The 23,845-nt window shown below is 51.7% G+C and overlaps 1 protein-coding gene across 1 annotated transcript in view; it reads left to right on the forward strand.

The window, feature by feature from the left end:
• The first annotated feature begins 14,055 nt into the window (after positions 1-14,055).
• Positions 14,056-23,845, forward strand: part of DVL2 (dishevelled segment polarity protein 2) — a 203,316-nt gene continuing 193,526 nt past the window's right edge. The window contains exon 1 of the mRNA XM_086946102.1: positions 14,056-14,586. Within this exon, the coding sequence (XP_086802228.1) occupies positions 14,408-14,586 (179 nt within the window). The 5' untranslated portion in view covers positions 14,056-14,407. The remainder of the gene's footprint in view (positions 14,587-23,845) is intronic.

A 23,845-nucleotide genomic window follows, 5' to 3' on the forward strand; every position in this document is an offset into this window, starting at 1 on the left:
GGTGCATATTAAAGGGATAGCGGCAGGAGGGCAGGAATGAGTCTCTGGTCGGCAGCAACCATTTTGTGCTACCCGGGTCGAGAAGGCTGGCACCGGACAGACCAGTGACCCCACGAAGCTTGCTTCTGACGTGTGGAATCATACCTCCCACACCGGTTACCAGTGTGAAGGTATGATTCAAAGGTGTTTGATATCATACACAACATGTTTTGTTGCAGCCATTTTTTAGATAGTAATTTACACAAGCATATAACGCACCTCTACCTATGTGTCTGGCTGCGTCACCGACAACCTAGGAGAATGGTCTCAGAAGGCTGCGGAGGGGCTCTGCTCATGCAGGGGCACCCTCTCACGTAAAACCCAGCACCCTGCCTTCAGGATTGTCATGGCCTGCTATAGGGGTGACTTATAAGTTTTATGTGTAGTGTACCTAAGTACATGACATAACATTTTAGGGAGAAAGCAGATAGACTGGGGTCCTGATTAGCAGGATCCAAGTCAGACTAGTCAAAACAGTAACATCAAGCAAAAAGTGCTTATCCAGTGTTAGAGCAGCGATTGCAATGCATTTTTCAAAGAGAAGGCATGCTTCTTTCACCTCTTCATTTCCTTTATCATCAGTGAGATCAGAATTGCATTCTCCATATTGAAAAAGGCCGGGAGAAGCAAGGAATGTGGAAAAAATCAGGAGGATCATTTTTGAATCACTGGACTCTCTCAAGAGGATAAAGAGTGGGGGTAGTGACTCTATAGAGGCCAATTTATATTTTTATGTATCTTTATCTGGAGTCTGATGACTCTTAAACCCCTGCATTTTAAAGGGAAATATTCAAGAGAATCTTTGCCTGAAATTTTGAATCATGTAAAAGAAAACATGGGGTTTCCAGTTGCTGAGATTCCTGGAACCTCTAAGGACTTTGTATTGTAACAATGTAATAAATCACTGGGCATCCCAAAGAAAGGTTCAAGACAGACGTGGGCAGATTTTCCTACCAAGGGAAAGGATTCTTTATTTGCAATGCATACATTAATGGCTACTCTTTTTCATCTGAAGAAAGCTCCAGCAAGGATGTGGATAAAGATTCAAAACCATATGGCATCTTTACAAACCAGTGGGCAAGATTACATCTTCGGCCGCCTTTACCTTACCCGAATTGCAACCTGGAGAAAATGATTTTGATAACATCAGAGGTTGAAACATGTTTACTGTGGTGGGTGAATTTGAGGGATCTGATCAGTGGCAGTCCAATGTATCCAGAACAACCAAAGATTCTAACAATGGATAACAAGCACAATTGGATGAGGTGCTAGGCTAGAAGATCATTCTGTTCCAGCAAAATGGAACTTAATGGAAGCATCAAAACCATCAATCCGGAGAGAGTGGACAGCAGTTTTTCGAGCCCTGCTCAAATTCCATCAGTATCTGTGAAAAACCAATGCATTGATAAGAACCAACAACACAGTGACTGTGGCATATGTAAATCACCAGGAAAGTATACCTTCATGGTCACTCAATGAAGTAGCAAGCAATCTGGAACTATGGGCAGAAAGCGCCCACTTTCAGTTTAACTGTACAAATCAAGGGGGAAATTATCCTGCAAGTGGGTCACCAAAGCAGGGGGGTTTTCCTCTTTGCAAAATCTGACTCTATCAAAAAAAATTGTTTTTCAAGACTTGAAAGAAGTTCATAACAGCATTCGAGGACATATTTGCATCCAGGACAATTCAATTACTCCTGAGATTATGTTCCAGATTGCTGGAAAAAGGTGCCTGTGGAAAGGATGTTTTCCTTCTTCAATAATCAAAGAAACTCCTGCACACCTGTCTCCCTTTACATTGATTCAGAGGCTACTGTTAAAAATCTAGAAGGAAAGAGCAGTTTTAATCCTGGTTGTTAAGTTATGACCTTGCAGAACTTGTTTCCTCTCCTACAGGGGTGGCCCTTCAACCTCCTTGGGTTCGGCCTCTATTTCCACCTTCCTTCAACCTTTGAGCCTGCACGCCTTTTTAGGTTTAAAATATTTTATTAAGGCACAAAAAACAAGGGGAAGGGAGCAGGAGGTCAAGTGAACATACAGTACAAAAAGCGTAACGTTGCAGCGAGTCAGAAGAGAAGTAGGGAGGCTGGAAGCCCCAGAGGGTAACAAGGCATAAGACATAAGGCAATAAGGCACTGTGGATGACCCCCCTGTAGGCCGCCACTCCCCTAAGCAAGGCTGAGCAGAATAGCATCCCGCAACACAGTAAGAGAGAAGCACTCCATTCCTCCAACCCCCCGACCCCAGAAAGGAAGAAGAAAGAAAAGCAAAGGAGGAAAAGAAGAAAACAATACCCCAACATCCCCGTCCGAAAGTCAGCGTTAGAAGCGTATAACCCCTCTTCCCACCCCCAACCCCCGGTCCCTGAACCCGCACTTTCACTCCGCTGGAGCCGCCGGTGGCGTCAGCCGAAGGAGGCGCAAGTACCGTGGACACGTGAGCTCGCGAAATTCCGTGGACAGCAGTGCCAGGAAGGGGTGCCAAAGCTCTTCAAACTGGTCAACATTCCCAGCCACCGTTAGCGACATCTTCTCCATGCCCAGTACCTGCCAGAGCCTGTGCAGCCAACCAGTGATAGAGGGGGCAGTGGGGGTACGCCAGAGCACAAGAATGTTCTGAACCGCGGAGCCTAGCGCAATCGCAATCTGCCTTCCCCTGCGGGATTTCAGCGGGTACATCAGGTCATTGGGGAGGCCTAGCAAGACATACGCAGGGAAGCGCGGAAGCTCGATCTCAAAATGCCTATCCACCTCATCTAAGACTTCCTTCCAATAGGCCGACAGCACCGGGCACTCCCAGAGAATGTGCGTGAGGGTGCCCTCCTGTCCGCAGCCGCGCCAGCAGCCTTTATCACCGATTTTGCGCATCTCATAGAGCCGCTCCGGGGTATAATACCAATAGGTGGACACCTTAGTGAAGGTCTCCGTCAGCCCAGTGTGGTACGCAGAGTGCCTCGCCCGGTACGCAATCCTGTCCCACTCCTTGTGGCTCAGGGTCCTGCCCAATTCCCTGTGCCAGCGCTCCCTCCCCGGGTTATAGTAATGAAACGGCAGGGGTTGGAGAAACTTATACAAGTCAGTAATTAGCTTGGCATCCGAGGTCCGGGTTACCAACCATCGCTCATAGGGCGTAATCGAACGGGCAGCGACGTCGCGCACTGGGGGTTGAAGAGCCCAGTGGCGGACTTGCATGTAACGCAGTCTATCCCCTTCCGTTAGGCCAAACTCCTGTCGGAGCTGCTGGAAGGGGAGCACGCCCTCCGGCCCGTAGATCTGGAAAAGCGCCCTGCAACCCGCGCTCACCCAGTGGGAAAAAGCTCCCGGTTCCAGACCAGGAGTGAAGTCTGGGTTGCCAACAATGGGGGTGAACGGCGATGGAAAGGTAGTGAGCTCACGAAGCTCACACACCGCGTCCCACACTCTTAGCGGAACCCGGGTGACAAAGGAGGCGTAGAGATTAGGCGGGCGGTGAGTGCGCCGCAGGAACGGGATCTCTTGAAGGGTACGACCCGCCACTGCCTGGTCTTGAAAGAGCCAGTGTTTGTCCGATTCCCACCTGCTCCACTCCACCAAATACCGGAGCTGCGCCGCCTGGAAGTACTTTCGAAGGTCTGGGACCCCGAGACCCCCGGCTTCCGGGGCAAGCATGGAGAGGACCCGCTTCATCCGAGGCTTGCGGCCCTGCCACACAAAGCGAGAGATGTCCGCCTGCGTCTGCCGTATCCAACCCACAGGGGGCTGGAGAGGTAGAGCGCGAAAGAGATACAGGATTTGAGGCAGTATCGTCATCTTTACCGCCGCGATCCGGCCCAGCCACGAGAGCAGGCCTTTGTTCCATCGGCCGAGTTCCTCTTTGATCTTTTTGCCCAGAGAGGAATAGTTAGCTGCGACCATTGCAGGCAGGGAGGGGGCAAGTAAAATCCCCAGGTAAGGCACCGTGGAGGAGGACCATTGCAGAGGAAAGAGACGCTGGAGGTCTCGCCTGGTGTCGACAGAGAGCGACACGTCCAGTGCAGCCGACTTAGTCATATTCATTTTAAAGCCCGCCACGCGGGCAAAAGCGTTCAGTTCCCGGACGCAGGCAGGGAGCGACCGCCTGGGGTCATCCAGGGTCAGCAAGACATCGTCCGCGTATAAGCTGACAGTATGCGTGTACTGCCCCATCTTCACCCCAATAGCGTCTGGGTTATCGCGGATCCTCTGTGCAAACGGCTCCATATAGAGTGCAAACAGGAGCGGCGATAGGGGGCAACCCTGTCTCGTGCCGCGCTCAATGGCAAAACTGCTGGAGCTGTGTCCGTTGACACGCACTCACGCTGACGGTCTCCTATAACAATTAAAGATCATAGTGCGGAACCTCTCGCCGACCCCCAGTTTCCCAAGGACCAGCTCGAGGTATGGCCAATGAACCCTATCAAAGGCCTTCTCCGCGTCGACCGATAGTAGCATCCGCTCCCCCGGGACGCGTGAGGCCTTTTCCAGCACGTGCGTCACCCTCTTGGTATTGTCGACCGTCTGCCTACCGGGTACAAAACCGGCCTGGTCCGCCTCCACCAAACCTGGTAGGTGTAGACCCAGTCTAGCCGCCAAGATCCCCGTGTAAAGCTTGAGGTCCACATTTAGGAGCGAGATGGGCCGGTACGAGCCGCACAGGGTCCGATCCTTCCCCGGTTTCGGGATAACCGACACAGTCGCCGAGAGAAGGTCCGGTGGGATGGCTCCCGGCTCGGAGAAAGAATTGAACAAGCGGGCCAGGAGAGGCGCGACTGTGGGACAGAAGGTCTTGTAAAACAAGGCCGTATAGCCATCCGGGCCCGGGGCTTTACCGTGCTTTAGTCGTGCAATCGCGGAGATGACCTCCTCCACGTGAATGTCCCTCTCCAGGTGGGCCGCCTGGGCGGGATCCAGGGCCGGGAGGGTCACGGATTCCAAATAGGCCTCAGCCTCTCCCAGTGGGGAAGGCTCCGCAGCGTACAGCGCCTCGTAAAAGGAACGAAAGGAATCCGCCACCTCTGCATCACCGGAAACCGGGATCCCATCCATTCCCACTAGTTCTTTCACTACATTGCGTTGCTGCGCAGCCCTGAGCCTGTGGGCCAGGAGCTTACCGCACCTGTCTCCGCCGGTGTAAAAGGCATGCTTCAGGCGCAGCGCTGCATACTCCGCCCGGTCTAGATCCAACGCAGAGAGGAGTTTCCGTGCCGCCTTCAGCTGCTTCCAGACACGAGGGGCCCCCGTTCGGCGGTGAACCTGTTCAAGTTCCCTAACCTGCGCCGTTAGTTCCTCCCTCTTGCGTTGGCGTTCCCTGTTTTCCGCCGAGGAAATGGAGATAAACTCCCCTCTGATGACCGCTTTCAAAGCCGCCCACTGCGTTGCCAGGGACGTGTCAGAGTTGTCATTGTGGGTCTGGTATTCCTGGATGACCTCCTCCACTCGCTTCACCACCGATTTCTTATGGAGAAGCGTGTCCCGAAGCCGCCACATCCCTCTAGAGGGGGGGGCCGCCGGCCAAGCAAAGACTCCGGAAACCGGGGCGTGGTCGGACAGGGACAAGACCCCGATGTCTGCCGCCGTGGCGGCCGAACAAAGCGGTCCGCTCACCAAGAGGTAATCCAACCGCGAATAAGTGCGGTGCGCGTGGGAAAAGTATGAGTAGTCCCTATCGGCGGGGTGCATGGTGCGCCAGAGGTCATGCAGGTCCATCTCCGCGATCTGGTCCTGTACCGCCCTAGACAGCTCCCCCGTCTGCGGAAAGCGCTGGGCAGACCTATCCAGGGCGGAGTCGAAGACCATATTCAGGTCTCCTCCCAGGATGATATGGCGATCGGGCGAGGCAGTGACGTCCACCAACACAGATTCCAGGAAGCGATCCTGGTGGTCATTTGGGCTGTATACGGAACCAACCGTAAAGGCAACACCTCCCAGACGCATGCGATACACAAGAAGCCTCCCCTTCTGCTCAGCATGTTTATACAACACCTCCCCCCTGAAGGAGCTGGCTAGAAGAATGGCTACCCCTGCAGTCTTGGTCATAGCAGAGGAAAAGAATTGCGTGGGGAACTTGGCAGAGCGCAACCTATGGCAATATTTAGAAAGTAAATGGGTTTCCTGCAGGAGGCAGATATCCGCCTGCGACCCCTCTAGCAGGGAAAGGACCGCCCTACGCTTCACGGGATTATTCAGACCCTTAACGTTAAGGGTCACTACTTTCAGGGGTGGCATCGCTCCCAGGGAAACAACGCGCTATGCAGCGAGCGAGAGATCAGTGGAAGGGGCTCGCAGGGCTGGGGCGCAGGGAAGGCCAGAGACGGTTTCGCACCTGTTCGGACAGTATCGGATGGGACCCCCCCAGCACCAAACCAACATTTAAATCCCCCCAGAACCAACCCATGGCAACCAGCCAAAACAAAAAACCAGAAAAAACACCCCATTGTCTCAGTCCAGCCCAAGTGGGCGAGTCTGCAGAAAAATAGTCAAGTGGACGTTCAGCCACACACCTCCCCCCTCACCCCCCCAACTCCCAGCCCCAGCCCGGCATCGTTAAAGCTAAGAGTCTCTCCCCCCGGAGTAGAGTTAGGCCGTTAGGGCCACGCCAGTAGATTCAGGCAAATCCCTGGCCGCTGTCCTCAGGGCCTCCGCCATATCTGCCCTGATGGTGGGGGAGTCAGGGCGACTCGCTGTCGCTGACGATTGGCGCCTCCTCGATCTCCTTCGGCCCCGCCGCTCGGGGCGCCGCCATGCGGGTGTAGCTCCTTCCTCCTCCGTAGCAGTGAGGCCCAATACTCCACAGACATCTTGTAAAGAGCGCAGCTGATGCAGCACCCCATTCCATCGAAAGATAAGACGGAAGGGGTGACCCCAGGAATAGGCTGTCTCATGCTCTCGCAGAAAGTCCGTAGCGATGCGGAAAGACCTGCGCTTCTGCAGTGTGATGGCGGACAGGTCTTGGTAGAGCGCCACAGGTCTTTCTCGGAAGGTCAGCGGCTGCTTCCTGCGGGCCTCCGTCATGATGCGCTCTTTTAGGGGGAAATCCGGCAGGAATGCCAGGATATCAGGCGGGGGTGCCGATGACTGGCGCTGGCGGCCCACCCTGTGTGCTCTGTCAATGCGGATCGGAAAATCCGCTCCTTCCTCCAAGATGTCGCGGAACAGGTCCTGTAGATAGGCCACCAGGTCCGCACCCTCATCCGCGGATGGTACGCCTCGCACCCGGATGTTATTCCGCCTAGACCTGTTCTTGAGGTCCTCCGAGTGGGCCTGGAGCTCGACACACTGCTCCCGTAGGCGGAGGACGTCTTGCTGGAGATGAACTATCTCCTCATCGCGACGTTGGGCCGCCGTTTCCACAGTGTCAACCCGCTCGCCCAGGCCTTTCGACTTCCCTACGCACTTCACGGACCTCTCCGGCCACTTCGGTCTTAAGAGTTTGAAATTCCTCCTTGAGGGAGCTGAATAAGTCCTCCATGAAGGACCTCGTGACTGGTGGTTCGCCCACGGTGGCGTCCGTCGATGCCCGGGAGGCCCCCGGGGACGGCTGCGCCCTGTCGCGTAGTTGCTGGGTCCTGTTGAGCATTTCCGGCAAAGTGCGATCTCCTCGTGCTGCGCCACGTCTCCCAGTCATCTTGACCCCCGGTGAAGCTCAGGGCCAGGCGCTGTAGGCGAGCCCCGCCGCCCGTGGGCACCAGATGTGAGGTCCTCGCCGAGGACAAGGGTAGTGCGTCACAGGCGACAAAATGGCGGCCCGGGTCTGGACGAGACGACCCTCGAGCCAGCAGGGCGGCCAGCAATGTCCAAAATGGAGGCCTTCAGCCTTGTGCTCCCAGGGAGGACAACAGATGTGTAGGCACCGGGATGAACCGAGGCACCCGTATGATAAGGGCGCGGGCGAGGGTCCCCAGTATCAGCTCCACAAAGACAAGATGGCGGGAGGGCGGAACCCAAGAAGGCATCCTAGGCCAGCAAGTCTGTGGGCGGCCCTCAAACAGCAATGGGTCTGGAATGTGCGAAACCAATGTCTCCCATCACCACCAGTTGATTCGCCAGGCTCAGGCACTGCTCGAACTCCGTCGTCCGGCGCCTCCAGGCGCGGAGTTCGCAAGTCGTCACCCCCCGACACTCAAGGCAGGGGGGAATCGCCGACGGAGGGCCGGGGTTTGTCACCCAGCAATGGTGCTCGCCACCAGGGCACCGGCCAGGAAGCCTCCACACTTCGCGGAATCCGTCTAGTCCGCTCCCTCGGGATCTCCGGCTTTCAGCTTTTCAGCACTCGGCCCAGCCGAGGCGCGCGGACAGCGCCGCAATATGCTCCGCCTCCAGGCTCTTCTCCTCGGGGCGGCCCGGGCTCCACTCCTCGGAGCGATCGCTAAGTAGACCTTTCGGGGACTTCCCTCGGGGCTACAGAAGTCAAAGTGGTATCAAAATGTGCCCCAAGAACTCCGGCACAGTTCTCTCGCCCGCAGTGCAGCCGCGGGGGGAGAGAAGCGCAGGAACCGGGGCTCGAGCTGAGCTGGGCCGGGGGAGCTACGGGAGGAAGCGTCCGCTCACCCCGCCATCTTGGCCACGCCCCCCTGCACGCCTTTTTAGTCTGGGTTGAAAGGTTGAATCTTTTACAAAAAAGTTTACCGCCTAAGGTTCTTGAAGCTGTTCAGGGTTCAAGAAGGCCTTCAAAACCAAAATCATATTTCAAACATTGGTCAAATTTCAGATCATGGTATGTATCTCACAATGTTTCTTCCCCTTCTTGCTTAATGTCTTCTATTCTTGAATTCTTGCTGGAAGGGTTTCATTAGAATATATCTTTGGCAACACTTAGGTTGCAGTGGTTCTCTATAAAACACTTTTTGTGGTGATGAGCCTTCATTACAGGGAGCGTAGTCTCTTGTATCAAGTCTATTCAAGACTTTCTCCATTACTGACCACTTTCCTGTAAAGTATTTCCATCTTGGTCCTAAAATGCATACAGTCTCCCCCTTCCAAACCTTCAGACAGAGTGGATTTGAAATGTCTTTCCCTGAAGGTTTATTTTCTTGAAGCTATCACATGATGTTTGGGTTAACTCAACTCTTCTGTGTATTCCTCCTTTACTGACATTCTTAGATGATGCAGCAGTTTTGAAACCAGTTCTTTCTTTTTTTTCAAAAACGAATTCTAAATGTCAATTTTCTCAAGAAATCCTCCTTCCTTCTTTTTCCTTTTCGAAAAATTGAGAATATGGAATTTGCTAGGTGTTAAATTTGCTTCATCTGTTTACATCAACCGATCTAGTGAGTACAGAAAATCTGACAATTTGTTTGTCAAGTATGGCTTACCATCTTGAGGAAAAAATACATCTAGAATGAGTTTGTTTTGGTGGATTGAAGAGACAATTTTCTTTGCTTAGTTATATCAAGATTTACAACGCCCAGGAGAAATTCAAAGATGGCAGCCTGTTGTGGAGAATTACATGGTGTCCCAATTAAGGAAATATGTAGGAGCGGGACTTGGCATCTGAACACATTTTTATAAAGCACTATCAATTGCAGAACATTCTCTCAGAAGGAATAGGTCATGGTGTGGGAAAATTGCAATCAGTGAAAGTAAAAATTGGATTTATCCTTTGGTTTGTGTACTATATTTCTAATGAATCAAGAGGTGTAGCATTATATTGCTTTTTCAGATTGATTCTTTTAACCTTATTGATATGTTGTTATATGGTATTTTGAAATATTAAAGTCAAAGGCTTGCTTGGATATACCTCGAAGGTGATGACTGGGACAAGGATAAGGGAAAAAGAGGTAATGGCCTGATTACTTACGTAATCTTCATTACTCCTACTCGTCCCAGTCATCATAATCCTGCTCTCCCTCCCAGAACCAGGCCTTTGACTAGGCTTGGTATTACAGGAAGTGCTGATGGAGATGATAGTCTTTATAGCTCCCAGTTGAGGGTGGGTGGTGTTAGACATAGTATTTTCTGTTTTGTTTCCTGTCCTGGGATGAGAGTGAGTAAGACTAAAAGTAATAAAGATTACCAGTTAGTAATTGGACCACTACATAGCTGGCAAGTTTCTCAGGTCAGTGCATGACTAGTTGGGCCAGTTCTGTTTTTTCTTAGCATTCTTGGACTTGTAAGCTTGGGTTTATACTGGGTTAACTAAGACTATAATGCCCATAATTCTAAGCAAAAAACAGGACTGGCCTAACTAGTCACTCATGGGTCAGGGAAACTTGGCAGCTAAGCCACTGTGTCTGTTTGAATCTCCCCAGGACATTGGCATAAGCCTCAATAGCTTTTTTTGGGGGTGGGATCTGAGGTGGCAGGGTTCTAAGAGTTTTTAGACTGTACTTGGAAAAAGCCCATCCCAACTTCACACAGAAAATACATTTCAAAAGCTGTCAGGTCTGACTCTTTTGATTTGAAAACGCAATAGCTCAGCAAATTTACACTCAGAATAAAAAAATAGTTGAGTAATGTCAGAACCCCTGTCAGAGGGCAATTGGGCAACCAGGAAATATTAGGCTCAACCAAGGGAATTGAGGAGTTTTACTCCTGATGTCCTGGGGCCCAACTCACTGTGGGTTCTGAGCAACTGGGCAAGGAACTCCTTCAGCACTTGACTCTCAGCAGTAGTAGCATGGGTAGAGCAGTTCAAGGCTTCGGGTGAGAGGGATACAGGGACACGCAGGGGAATGAGCACAGACTCATAACTCAAAATACGTTCAATAACACCAATAAATTATTGTCCAGTCAAATACTTGCTTTTATGAAAAAAACAAGTATGTATATATGAACACACGGTAAAATACTGTATACACAAACAATACACACAGTCCCCTTTGGTTGGGGCTCTAGTGTTTGATAGGCAGGTCCCTGAGTCCCACTTTCATCTCACTACTGATAGTGGTTATTCCCCATCCACTATAGGTGGCATTCAGGTTAACCCCCAGAAGTAGTCCGAGTCATAGGAGTCCCACTCTTACTCTTTCAAAACTCAAAACAGTGTTCCAGCGCCAGAAGCGCTATGCAACAGAGCAGGTTCCCCAAGGACCATCTGGCCCTGTGATCAGTCTTACCCGCCCCTGCCAGGGTAACGCTACTGGAGTCCTCGGGAGCATTTCTCTCTTGGACATTACGGAGGGCGGCAGCGGCTACTGATGGTGAGTGGCACTCGTGGCTCTGCAGGGGCAGCATCTGGGCATCCAAGGAGCTTTCTATGATGAGACTGTAAGTTCCTCTGATTCTCCTCACAGGTGGAGGGGAGGGAGAACAATTGCTTGGGGTCAGATCCTCAGTCAAAGCTCAGGCTGCATAGGTCATCTCAGCGTCCTCTCCTCTTCTTGGCGGCTGAACCAGGCAATGTACCTTGTTCTTCAAGATGGCCCACTCTAGCATAGGGGGTCACCGACCTTACTCCACACAAAGGCTACAGCCCAATCAGCATGGCAGTAATGTCCACTTCCTGTCCCCCCTGGCTTGATTGGCATGGCAGCAATCTTCACAGCGGCCTCCTCTGGCATACGGGTTCACACAGGCCATGGCCCAATCGGCACAGCAGTAATCTTCATGGTGGCCCTCTCTGGCATATGGGGTTGCTGACTTCACGCTGCACATGAGCTAAGGCCCAATCGGCACAGTAGTAATCTTCATGGTGGCTTCTTTGGCATACAGTGTTGCCAACTTCCCTTTGCACACTGGCTATCGCCTGATTGGTGCATTCATAGCTAACGTCACGTGGCCCCCTGTGGCATACGGGGTCGCTGACTTAAACCTGCACATGGACAACTACCCGATTGGTGCAGCAGCAGTCTCCTCACATCTAGTTACAGGATCCACTCGCCAGGATCCCCCACTTGACCGTGCTCCCTCCAAGCACTCTCCTCGTTTGCAAACTATACACTGGTCTTGGCAAGCAGGCAGGCACTGGTTCTCCAGGCTCCAGGGGCAAGTGGTCTTGGATTTCTCTGAGTGATACCCCCTCATCTAGGTGGGGGACAGGCAAGCCTTAGGCCCCCAGTCCTGGTCACAAGCAGAAGTCTTGCAGAGCTTCTCCTCCTCACGGAGCCCGACAGGCTGCTTGACAACAGAACATTTTAAGGGCCTGGAGCTTCTCATCTTATAACCAAGTTACCAGAATAATGTGATTTATGGTCTGAGTCTTTGACGTTGTGTTGGGGGTTAGCTTCCTTTTAAACTGCCCACTCCTCTGACCTGCCCTTCCTCCAGAAAGCAGTCTGTCACAGCAGGAGAGACTCAAAATCCGATAGCACCACAACACAGGCCATAGGAGTGACCTGGATGTCAGCCACAGTGATATGTGCATCAAAAGGTGAACCCAGGGGCAGACACTGCGAGGTCTCCTGAAATGCTCCAGATGTAACACCTTGCAGCATCTCAAGGTGGCCTGTCAGCTGCCCCTCTGAGAACCAATGCCCCTTTTCAGGGCTCTGGTGCACTCCGTCTCACGTGCTCCAGCTTATATATTACAAATTGTGCATGTGTCCATTATTCCGAGGATGACGGTACATTTTGGGTCATAATAACAGAAACAAGCATTTGCAATCCACTAAGTCTCGCATTTGCAAGAGTTTGAGCTATTGGCAGAGTATATGACACTGCCTTTTATTTATGTGTTTTAACCCCTTCGCTACGGTGGTTATTCCCCCGCTGTGCTGGTTGGGAAGGGGGGCGCGCACAGCGCCTGCATGCTCATGACGAGCTGAGCTCGTCATGAGCTACAGTGCTCCTGATGAGCTCAGCTCGTCACAGGTGCATTGGCTCCGTGGAACGTTCAGCACAGCAGGGGAATTCTCCCCGCACCTGAGCATTCCACGGGCCATGACGAGCTGAGCTCGTCATGAGCACCGGAGCACAGTGGCTCATGACGAGCTCAGCTTATCATGAGCATGGAAGGGGTTAAAAAACTGCAAGCGGTGCGTAAATACGCACTTTGTTCTTATAGTTGTTATTCATGAGCAGCAAGGCTGGCAGTAACTGCGCCTTCTCGTAAGCAACATCTATAGGTACAAAGTGTGTGTTTACACACTGCTTCCAGGTTTTCAAAACTCATACATAAAAGGCATTGTGACTTACAATGCCAAAAGCTCAAACTCTTGCAAATGCGAGAAGTATTGCATTGTAAATGCTTGTTTTTTTTCATTTTTTGTATATAGCGCAAACTAGATTCAAAGGTATTGGAGTGCTTTGCATGAGCACCAGTTACGTTACACAAGGATATATTCACATACCTGCCACTTCGTGACACCCGATATCCGCTCCCATCACACGGTCACCCGGTGAGGAGCTGATATCACACAATGGCAGGGAAAACGAGTTAAAAACGACTGTAAATAGTGGCTTTCAGCTCGTTTTCAAGAGACTTTGAACTGCAGACTTGCATCAAGGGGTGTGAAAACATCCTAGCACATTGGCACCAGCATCAGCAAGCTTTTTTGGGGGGAGGGAGTAGGTGACTTGGGGGTCCAAAAGTGCCTCCTAGGTACTTCTTGGCACCTCCCCCGCCCCCTTCTCAACAATACACTGAGAGATTGTTCTACAAGTTGACAGGTATGCACTCGTTTTTGGTACGCACGGGGAGATTAAGTGATTTGCCCAGAATCACAGGCGAAACGCGAACCTGGCTCCCCAGCTCCGAAGTCTGACTGTTCTGAGGTGGGACTTGGGTACTGGAACTTTTAGTGATTGCGTCACGGCACCTTGTTGACATCAGGAGCTAGTGTACTCTTGCTGATGGTTCAGTCATCGAGCCCTCGCTCGCGACATCACTTTATGAACACCAAGTTTACAACGGGTCGCCTTTGTTGACATTGCGTCCTGACGTTTTTATTACTCTAATCAAGCCTCGGGGCGGTGTTACGTGTTTACGACATGACGCTCCCTGTAGCACGGTTAGGGTCTGTCGTAATTGCGTCACGACGCTCTGCAGTGCTTGGGGGGCTTTCCCCTCTCTTACACCTATCTATGTTTAATACGAGCGTGCGTCTGGTGGTCGCCGCGTCGCGTTCCTCTCTGTGCGAGGTGACGTCAGACGCCCGCCACGCCGAGCAGGGGAGGGGGCGATAGAGTGGGAGAAACAAGGAGCTAGAAGTTATGGCAAGAGTACCAAAGAAACTCCGGCTCTAAGCCCCGCCCCTCCCGCGTTCCACGCCGCGAGCGCAAGCCCTAGCCTTTAACGGCGCGGGGCACCCGTTACGCTTTGTAGCCGCGAGCGCAGTGGAGCCACGCCCCTCACCGCTCCGAGCGCACCCTGTGTCTGTAAACCACATCCCCTCCCGCGCGCCCCGGCGCCTGCGCACTGACGCCGCCGCTGGACCCCCTGGAAGTGTCCGGGGCCCCGACGCCGAGCACCCTCTGGCTGCAGCCCAAGACCCCGCCATGGCCGCCCCCGCCGCCGCCGGGGAGACCAAGGTGATCTACCACCTGGACGAGGAGGAGACCCCGTACCTGGTGAAGATCCCGGTGCCGGCCGAGCGCATCACTCTGCGGGACTTCAAGGGCGTGCTGCAGCGGCCCAACTGCAAGTACTTCTTCAAGTCCATGGACCAGGACTTCGGGTGAGGAACCGCCGGGGGGTGGCGTCTGGGCAGGGATGAGGGGGCTCTGGCTGGGGGAGGGGGGCATTGAGAACTGTACTGGCACAGGGGGAGGATGCCCGGGCAGACACATAGAGGGTCTAAAGGGAAAGTTATGGCAGAGAGAGAGAAGCATACTGGAGGAAAAGTAACTGAGAGGGCACACCAGGGAGTTGGAGGTTGTGGAGGCACAGTACAGGGGGCGTCAGGGAGCACATTCTTTAGAGGTACTATTCAGGGGGGCACCAGAGAGAGGGGGTCTGTGGGGTCACTATACAGGGGGGTACCAGGGAGAAGGGGTCTGTGGGGTCACTATACAGGGGGGTACCAGGGAGAAGGGGTCTGTGGGGTCACTATACAGGGGGGTACCAGGGAGAAGGCGGAACCAGCAAGGCAGATATATGTTGGAGGGACAATACAGGGGGTGATCCATAGAGACGGATCCTTTTGGAGGCAAAATATTGAAGGACACCATGGAAGGAGGTTGTACAGGTATGCAGGAGACAACCCGTGAGAAGGTTCCTGTGGAGGCACAGTACTAGGGGGAAGAATCCATTCTAGGCGCTATTGGGGGGGGGGGGCACTACAGGGGAGACAACGAGGAGAAGGGGCCTGTGGAGTCACAATACAGGAGAGCACCAGAGAGAAGGGGCCTGTGGAGTCACAATACAGGAGGGGTACCAGGCAGAAGGGGCCCGTGGAGGCACAATACAGGAGAGCACCAGAGAGAAGGGGCCTGTGGAGTCACAATACACGGAAGCTCCAGGGAGATGGGGCCTGTGGAGGCACAATACAGGAGAGCACCAGAGAGAAGGGGCCTGTGGAGTCACAATACACGGAAGCTCCAGGGAGAAGGGGCCTGTGGAGTCACAATAAAGGGGGGGGCAATACACGAAAGTCCCACGGAGAAGGGGCCTGTGGAGTCAAGTCAAGTCAGAAATTTGTATAGTGTGCTACTCACCCAGAGGGTCTCAAGGCGCTTAAGGGAAAGGGGTTTGTTACTGATCGAATAACCAGGTCTTGAGTTGCTTCCTGAATGAGAGGTGGTTCTGGGTAAGACGTAGGTGAGAGGGGAGGGAATTCCAGGTCTTGGCCGCCAGGTAAGAGAAGGAACTTCCTCCCATGGTGGCTTTTCGGATGGGTGGGATTACGGCGAGGGCTAGGTTGGACGAACGTAGTTGGCGGGTGGGGGTGTAAAAGGATAGGTGATTGTTGAGGTAGCTGGGTCCTAGCTTGTGGAGGGCCTTGTGTGTGTGAGTGAGGAGACTGAACGTGATTCTCTTGCTGATAGGGAGCCAGTGCAGGTCTCTCAGGTGTTCTGATATGTGGTTGTGTCGAGGTATGTCCAGGATGAGTCGGGCGGAGGCATTCTGAATGCGTTGAAGTCTTTTGTGCAGTTTAGCTGTGATTCCGGTGTAGAGGGGGTTTCCGTAGTCTAGTGGGCTGGTGACAAGTGCTTGGGTGACCATTTTCCTAGTTTCGGTGGGGATCCAGCGGAAGATCTTTCGGAGCATGCGTAGAATGTTAAAACATGATGATGAGACAGCGTTGACTTGATTGGTCATGGAGAGGGAGGAGTCTAGGATGAATCCTAAGTTGCGAGCATGGTCCGTTGGTTCGGGTGCGCTGCCTAGTGCCGGGGGCCACCATGAGTTGTCCCAGGCAGAGGGGGACGTTCCTAGGATGAGGACTACCGTCTTGTCCGAGTTCAGTTTTAAGCGGCTGTTCTTCATCCATTCGGCTACGTCTTTCATCCCTTCGTGTAGGTTGGTTTTGGTGATGGGAAGAGAAGGGGCCTGTCGAGTCACAATACACGAAAGCCCCAGGGAGAAGGGGCCTGTCGAGTCACAATACACGGAAGCCCCAGGGAGAAGGGGCCTGTCTAGTCACAATACACGAAAGCCCCAGGGAGAAGGGGCCTGTCTAGTCACAATACATGAAGCCCCAGGGAGAAGGGGCCTGTCGAGTCACAATACACGAAAGCCCCAGGGAGAAGGGGCCTGTTGAGTCACAATACACGGAAGCTCCAGGGAGAAGGGCCTGTGGAGGCACAATACAGGGGAGCACCAGGGAGATGGGGCCTGTGGAGGCACAATACCTGGGAGCACCAGGGAGATGGGGCCTGTGGAGGCACAATACAGGGGAGCACCAGGGAGAAGGGGCCTGTGGAGGCACAATACAGGGGAGCACCAGGGAGAAGGGGCCTGTGGAGGCACAATACAGGGGAGCACCAGGGAGAAGGGGCCTGTGGAGGCACAATATGGGGACACCATTGAGAAGTGACCTGTGGAGGCGCACTACAAGGGAGCACCATGAAGGAGGATCTATTGGAGGACCAATACATGGGATCACCACAGAGACTGGGTCCTTTTGTGGCACAATACATTGGTGCACCATGAAATGAGCCTGTGAAAGCACCATACATGGGCGATTAAGGAGAAGGATCCATTGGAGGCGCTATAGGGGGAGCACCCGGTAGATGAAATCTTTGGAGTCACAATATAGAAGGGGACTAGAGAGAAGGTGCCTTTCGGAGCACCAGGGAGCAGAAGCATCTGGAGGCATAATACATAGGGGGCACCAGGGAAAACAATCTTGTGAAAAGCACAATAGAAGGGAGCACAGGGAGAAGTAGCATGTGAATGCACAATACATGGGTCACCAGTGAGATACATTCACAATACTGGAGGGTACTGTGGAAATGGATTCCTGTGTTTCAGTATACAGTGGTCAGCAAGGAGAAGTGTTCTTTAGTTGCACAAGATAAGGGGACACCAGAGCGACATCCGCTGTCGTTACACAATAGACTGTACCCCTAAGAGGCACACACAGAAAGCACAGTAGAAGAGGGGTTTCTATATAGATGGGCCACCAGGAAGTTAGAGCATGTGAAGACAGTTGAGGGGGCTCCATTGAGAAAGAACCTTTGGGGACCCAATGCAAGCAGTCGCTGGAAAAGGGGCAAAGAGACCGAGCAGGAAAGGAGAAGCTCGAAATAAAGGGGGTGCCAGGGAGAAGGAACCCCTGTAAGAATATCGGGCACGATCCGAAGGGCGCCCTGAGAGGGAGTGTGTAGAGGCGCACTGAAGGGGCACACCAAGAAGAAGGTTTCTGGTGTTGAAGAATACTTGGAACACTGAGCAGAAAGGGCACTGAAACAGTATTGTAGTGTCTCGAAATAGGGAGGATGTCTGTGAGAAGGGTTCTTGTGTGGCAAAATACAGTAGGAGATCAGAAACAAGGGGCACATGGAGGCACCATAAAGGGGGTTGGGGCAGGACCAGGAGAAGGAAGCCTGTGGAGAACAACTACAGCTGTACATGAGAAGCTAATCACAAAAGGGGCGCCAAGGAGAATTGTTTCAAAAGTAGGCCGGGTTCATGAGCTTTAGGGCCCTTTGAGGTGAAGCGCTATTCTTATTGATCGATTATATACTATCACTTTTGCAGTTGGAGGCTATTACTGCTTTATTTGGGGTTTTCGGTTTGGCAAGGAGAAGGTTGACTCTGCAGAAAAGCACAATTCAAGGGAATTCAGGTGGAGGGGTATCCGAGAGACAGACCTGGACAAGAAAGGTTGAATACTTGGGGAAGAATAGACTTGGGACGCCATAGTGAAGTGACATAGAATAGACAGAATACAGAGTGTGTTGGAAAAAGACAGCAAGCCAAGACATAGACTGCAAAAAACTTGTTTTGCCAAAAAGTAGACTACCATAATCTTGACCGTCCGTAAATGCGTTTCTGCAAAATATTGGCCTGCTCTGAAAGCCTCTATCCAACACTTGCCCCCATATACGCTAGGACTACGTTTGGAGCAGTAATGTAACCCAGCCCTATAATATGTGAGAAGAGAGTTTAGCTGTGTTTTTTATTAAAAAAACACATGTTAGGTAATTCTTATGTGAGATAGTGTTTTGAAGTCTTTTTGATTTTGCAATGTGTTTTCACATGGTAGCTAGAGAGACACCAGGGATAGAGGGAACATTCAGAGGCACAGTACATTGGGGCAGGGTAAGCACAATACTGGGTGGAAATCGAGTAGGAGCAGGCCAAGGAGAGGCAGTGGCAGCACTGTATAGGGAGAATTGGGGGAAGTGGTCTAGAATGGCACAGTCCAGGAGAACACCATTTAGAAAAGCCACCGGGTTCACCATATAGGGGAGGGCCAGAGGAGCTGTGCCGGGGACACAAGTTAGAAGGGACCCAAGTCGCAACACATGAGACACATCAGTGAGAGAGGACCGGAGCCCCAATACACGGGGCACCAGTGAGAATATTTATTTGTAGGTATGCGTAACTCTTCTACCAAATCAGTGCCAGTGGGAGTTAATGCTCTTGAGCATGTATTGCGTTGGGTAAATAACATTAATATATTTGTGGGTGTAATGAATCGTACAATGTGGATTGACATACATGTGACAAACATTGTGTGTTAATGGGGGGGGGGGGGGTGATAATTTATTGTTGGCATAATTGCCCCAATTGAGTTTACAGGTAAAAGCTTGGACTAGTTGGCTGACCAAGAGGACCTTGTATTTTTCTTGTGATGAGGATGGTGGTGAGTGATTTTGCTGTTGTGTGGGTTAGGAAGGACAGAGTGCATTTTGTGGTTTTTCAGCAGCTGGCTACTGTGGCAGTATTAAAGTAAAGGTAAGATAGAAATTACATACTGGTGTTATTTCAAAATTTCTGGTGTTGGGGGAGCAGTCGGAGCATCTCCAGAAATGTAGTGAGATTAGTGCATATCGGGAGCAGAAGTGAGCTTGTTAAAAGGTGAATAATTTGAGAGTCCTCAGTGACTGGAGGAGTAGAGTATACCAGCCACGGTGTAGCGCTCACTGTGGAAATCCCTGAGATTAAGGACATCCGAGCAAAGGTAATACAGTGAGCGTGTTTGCATTGTAAGTGAAGTTCGCCAAACCATGATTGGGTGCAGTTTACCCAAGTCTTTGAGGAGAGGTAAAGAAGAAGTCTGATGAAGAGGTGGTGTGTGTGTTTTTTAGAAAATGGCTATAGGACATAGAGGCAGGTAAAGGTTGAAATAAGTCCAGTGCGTTCACTCTAGTTTTTTTTAGCAGGAGGATGTTGCCACATCAGGCTTGAAGTTGGATGAGTTCAGGCCAGTATTCGGGGAGCAGTTAGTTCATGACTTGGGTAATAGTACACAGGACCACACACAATCGATTGAGGAGTTGAGAATGTAGGGTTCAAGACTGATGCCACTGTATGAAAGAACCATTGATGTGAGACCAATATGTAGTCCGTATGTTTGAGGAATATAGCCATTTGGTGTGTAACCCCGCCTGTATGTTTCAGTCACTTGGCTGGACTTGAGGAACCAGTGACAGTTGTGCATTAAAGAAGGGTCGAACTTGTCTTGTTGGAACATAACAAGACGAGGATCTGGCTTTAGTAAAACTTGTGTAGTTGAGACACTGAAGATTGAGAGGGTCGCTTAATTAGCCACCAAACTTTGATTTCAGTTTAACAGTCTTTATTCTGTTTTGCCTGCATTGAAATATGGACTGAATCTAGCTGCTAGCGTGATTGAACCAAGAATCAAAGGGAAAACTTAACTTTCTGTTTCACGGTATAGGAAACACTGCTGCAATACAGATATAGCAGGATTGTTGGTCCCTGATTCTAGCCTTCTAGATTTGGTAGGCATTTGTTGGTGCTGAACATATCTGAAAGATAGTGTCATGGGCATCAGACTGGAAGCAGGAGGTTAGACCTTGCAAGACCGCAAGCATCATAGTAAGTAGCGCTAATGTATCTAAAAGTAGGACATGGGTTTGGCAATTCTGGAAGACTGTAGCATGGGTACTGGGATAATTTCCAAATCTGCATATGGATATTGTTTAGGAAGGGGGTCCCCTGTCATCTTTTGGTCACAAGAGATTGCTAGAGGGGCCAATAACTGAAAATTCTCCAAAGTTATTTGGCTTACTGTTGAAAACCCTGGCACTGACAGTCTCTTTTTTTTAACGTCTCGTTTCAACAGAATTGCTTCAAAGTGATAGAATCTGAAACTTTCGCTATTGTGTAGGTTTTTGAAGTAGCAAGTCTGAAAGCTAAAGAAGTTGATACCTACATGTAACTAGGCATCGTGATTTCACCTGTCTAACCATCTATACTGGCCGCGGCATCTGCTCCTTCTGAGTCCGAAGCGCCTGGAATCCTACAGCCCTATGCTGGGGCAAACCCAAAGGAACACAACACTGAATATTCAACTTATTCTGTCTGCACCTTTTAACTTTCATCTACATTGTGCAGATTCCCTAGCTGCAACATTTTGGTTCCCTGGATTTCCCTCTACTATTCGACTGGCCAGTTACTGTACTGGAACCCACTTAAGCTCAGGCCCGACTAGACCATTGTCAGCCCTGCGGGTGGATGTTCTCTTAACCAGCGTTGTCAGTAGAAGATTGTAAACTGGATGAGCCCATGGACCTCACGCTCTCATTCCGTTTGTCTGTGCCACAGACTTGTAGGCTGCTGTTATAGAAGCTCCTATCCTTTTGTTAATCTGTGCTCTTAGCAACTTTTCAATTTTGCCACACTCGTAGAGCTTTCCCTTTTCAGGTGTATCAAAACCAGCATTGGCCAAGACAATAGGTCTCGCCGATGGGAGACCTATTGGCTTGGTCAGTCGGTGGGGGTGGCTAACGGGGGTAGTGAAGAAATGGTGAGGCGGTGGGTGGGAGGGGGTAGAAGAGACCTGTTTGAAAAAAAAACCGGGAACGGGTGGGGATGAGTAAAGCACCACAGTTATAATGCCTCGCCGCTGTGTTTTTTTTTTTTCAAAACCGATTTTATTAGGAGTTCAAGCAAGGTTCAGTACAGCCCTCCACAATCAGGAGGAAACTGTCAATGATAGATGCGAATAGACACAGTAATGACATAGCATTAAACCCAGATTTATAGAGCGAGACATACTTAACTACACCCACCCGCCCAATCCCAAAACTCCCGCCAACCCCTCCCACAACTATCCACCCCTTATCCCACCCTAACCCGGTGCACGTGATCATAGTTCAGCAGTATAAGAGGACATGTAGAGGTGGAGCTGGCCAGTAGCCTAGGGCGCGGGATCAAGATCCAGCTGCAATGCATCGTCAATGTCCAGGGGGGGGGTCGAGGGTCAGACCCCTGTAGTCCGCCCACCGTTTCCAAATTTTGAAATGTTTACGGGGGCACCCCCGAGCTTCGAAAACAGGCTGTTCCAGGCCCATAAGGAAGTCCAGGCCTGCCTTCCAGGCACTAAGTGGGGGGGCACGTTCGCTCTTCCAGGCCTGCGCTAGATCCCTTTTTGCCACCACAAGCCCCAGCAATAACAAATGACGCTTGTAGACATTGCCCCCAATGTCCTCTAGAACATGAAGCAGGCCCAATCTAGGGGTACGGGGCAGGTCCCATCCCAGCACCTCAGACAGACAGTCCCACACCCCCGCCCAGAATCGAGCCAGCCTCACACAGGACCACACAGTATGGAGAAGGGTGCCCCGTTCAGAGCCACACCGCAGGCACTCCGGGGTTGCAATGAGTCCCGCCCGCCACAAACGATCCCTAGTAAAATAAGCTCGGTGGAGGTACTTGAACTGGATGAAGTGGAGGCGGACAGCTATCGCAGCGCCACGGGGAGATTCAAGGGCCTCGCGCCAGTCATCCTCATCAAGAGGACCAACATCCTTCTCCCACGAGGCCTTCAATGTCGAGAGCGAGGGAGAGCAGTGGGTGACCAGAGAACGGTAAATCTGAGAGACCTTCTTGTCGCCCAAGTCTCCCATAAAGAGTTTGGCCTCAATGGGACTGAAGTCGGGGAGCTGCTCCAAGCCCACCAAGCTAGGAGTAAGAGCGTGGCGAAATTGGAGGTAGCGGAAGAATTGGGACCTGGGCATGTTGAATTCAGAGCTGAGGTCTTGAAAGGACTTGAGGGTAGTGCCAGAGAGGACCTGTCCAAGGGAGGATATCCCGATCGCGTCCCAGCCGTCAAACCCCTGCAAGGATGCCAACGCCGGGAGCAAACCATTGTGCCACAATGGGGTCTCGGCCGTCAGCTTACCCCACCAACCCATACGGTGTAGGGCCCGCCGCCAGACAGCGAAAACCACCTGGGTGACCCTGGGAAGCAAGCGCCTCCGCCTAGCCGAGTACAACAAAGTGTGGAGGGAAGCGTCGCCCATCAGAGAATGTTCCAAGGCATAGGCCGGGTCGCTGCGGTCCCCATACCACCATTCGTTAAGCACGAGAAGATGGGAGGCCTGATAGTAGGACAATATGTCCGCCGTCGCCAAACCGCCACAGTATGTAGAGAGGAAGCATGTGCGGAGCGCCACCCTGGAGGCACCCCCAGCACACAGAAACCGGCCCAGTACAGATTCGACACTGCAGAACCACTGCGGATCAATCAAGAAGGGGTGGTTCTGTAGTTGGTAGAGGAGACGGGGCAAGGCGACCATCTTAAAGATGGCCGACTGGCCGTAGATGTTAAGAGGCATACGTGTCCACGTCTTGATGTCCATCTGGACCCGGTCCCACACCGGTTGGACGTTCCGATTCCATGCCACTGTTGGCGAAGCAGAGAGGAAAACCCCCAGGTACTTCACCCCCTCCACGGCCACTTGAAGGGACGCAGCCCAAGGACAGTCCACCACGCCACCCCCCCAGCACCCAGAAGGTTGATTTGCGCGGGTTCAGAAACAGTCCCGACGCCCGACCAAAGTCCTGCATCAGCTCCAGGACACGAGGACCCGTACGCTGCAGATCTCCGCCGCTGTGTTTTTAAGCAGAATAAACACTTGAGTGCAGCACCTCTGCTTTAGAAGTATTGGTGGCTGAGGCAGCCTTAAAGTGTCAAGTGTTCCACTGTCCATTAAAGGAACTGGCTGCTGCACCGGCTCCTGCTGTAGTAATGAGCCATGCATAGTGTGTGTGCCGGGTGTCAAACTCGTCCTGCCTCTCCCCTGAACGATCCTCTCAGGCGCTCTGGTTATGCTAATGGATCGAGCGTTATGAGGATCTAAATGAGCTACGGATTTTTACATCACATGCCAACATTTTAAGAATAAAACTATGCTCAAAAGAAAGTAAAAACCAAAACTACAACACATAATGTAAAACATTTGGCAAATGTGATGATAAACCAGAATGGAGCTCAGTGCAAAATTTTTCACAGCGAATGCGGCGATGAACGGAGCGACTCAAAGCTCTTGCGCTTGTGTCAAATGTGGCGATTA

This window comes from Lissotriton vulgaris, chromosome 12 (genome assembly GCF_964263255.1).
Source record: "Lissotriton vulgaris chromosome 12, aLisVul1.2, whole genome shotgun sequence".
Lineage (NCBI taxonomy): Eukaryota > Metazoa > Chordata > Amphibia > Caudata > Salamandridae > Lissotriton > Lissotriton vulgaris.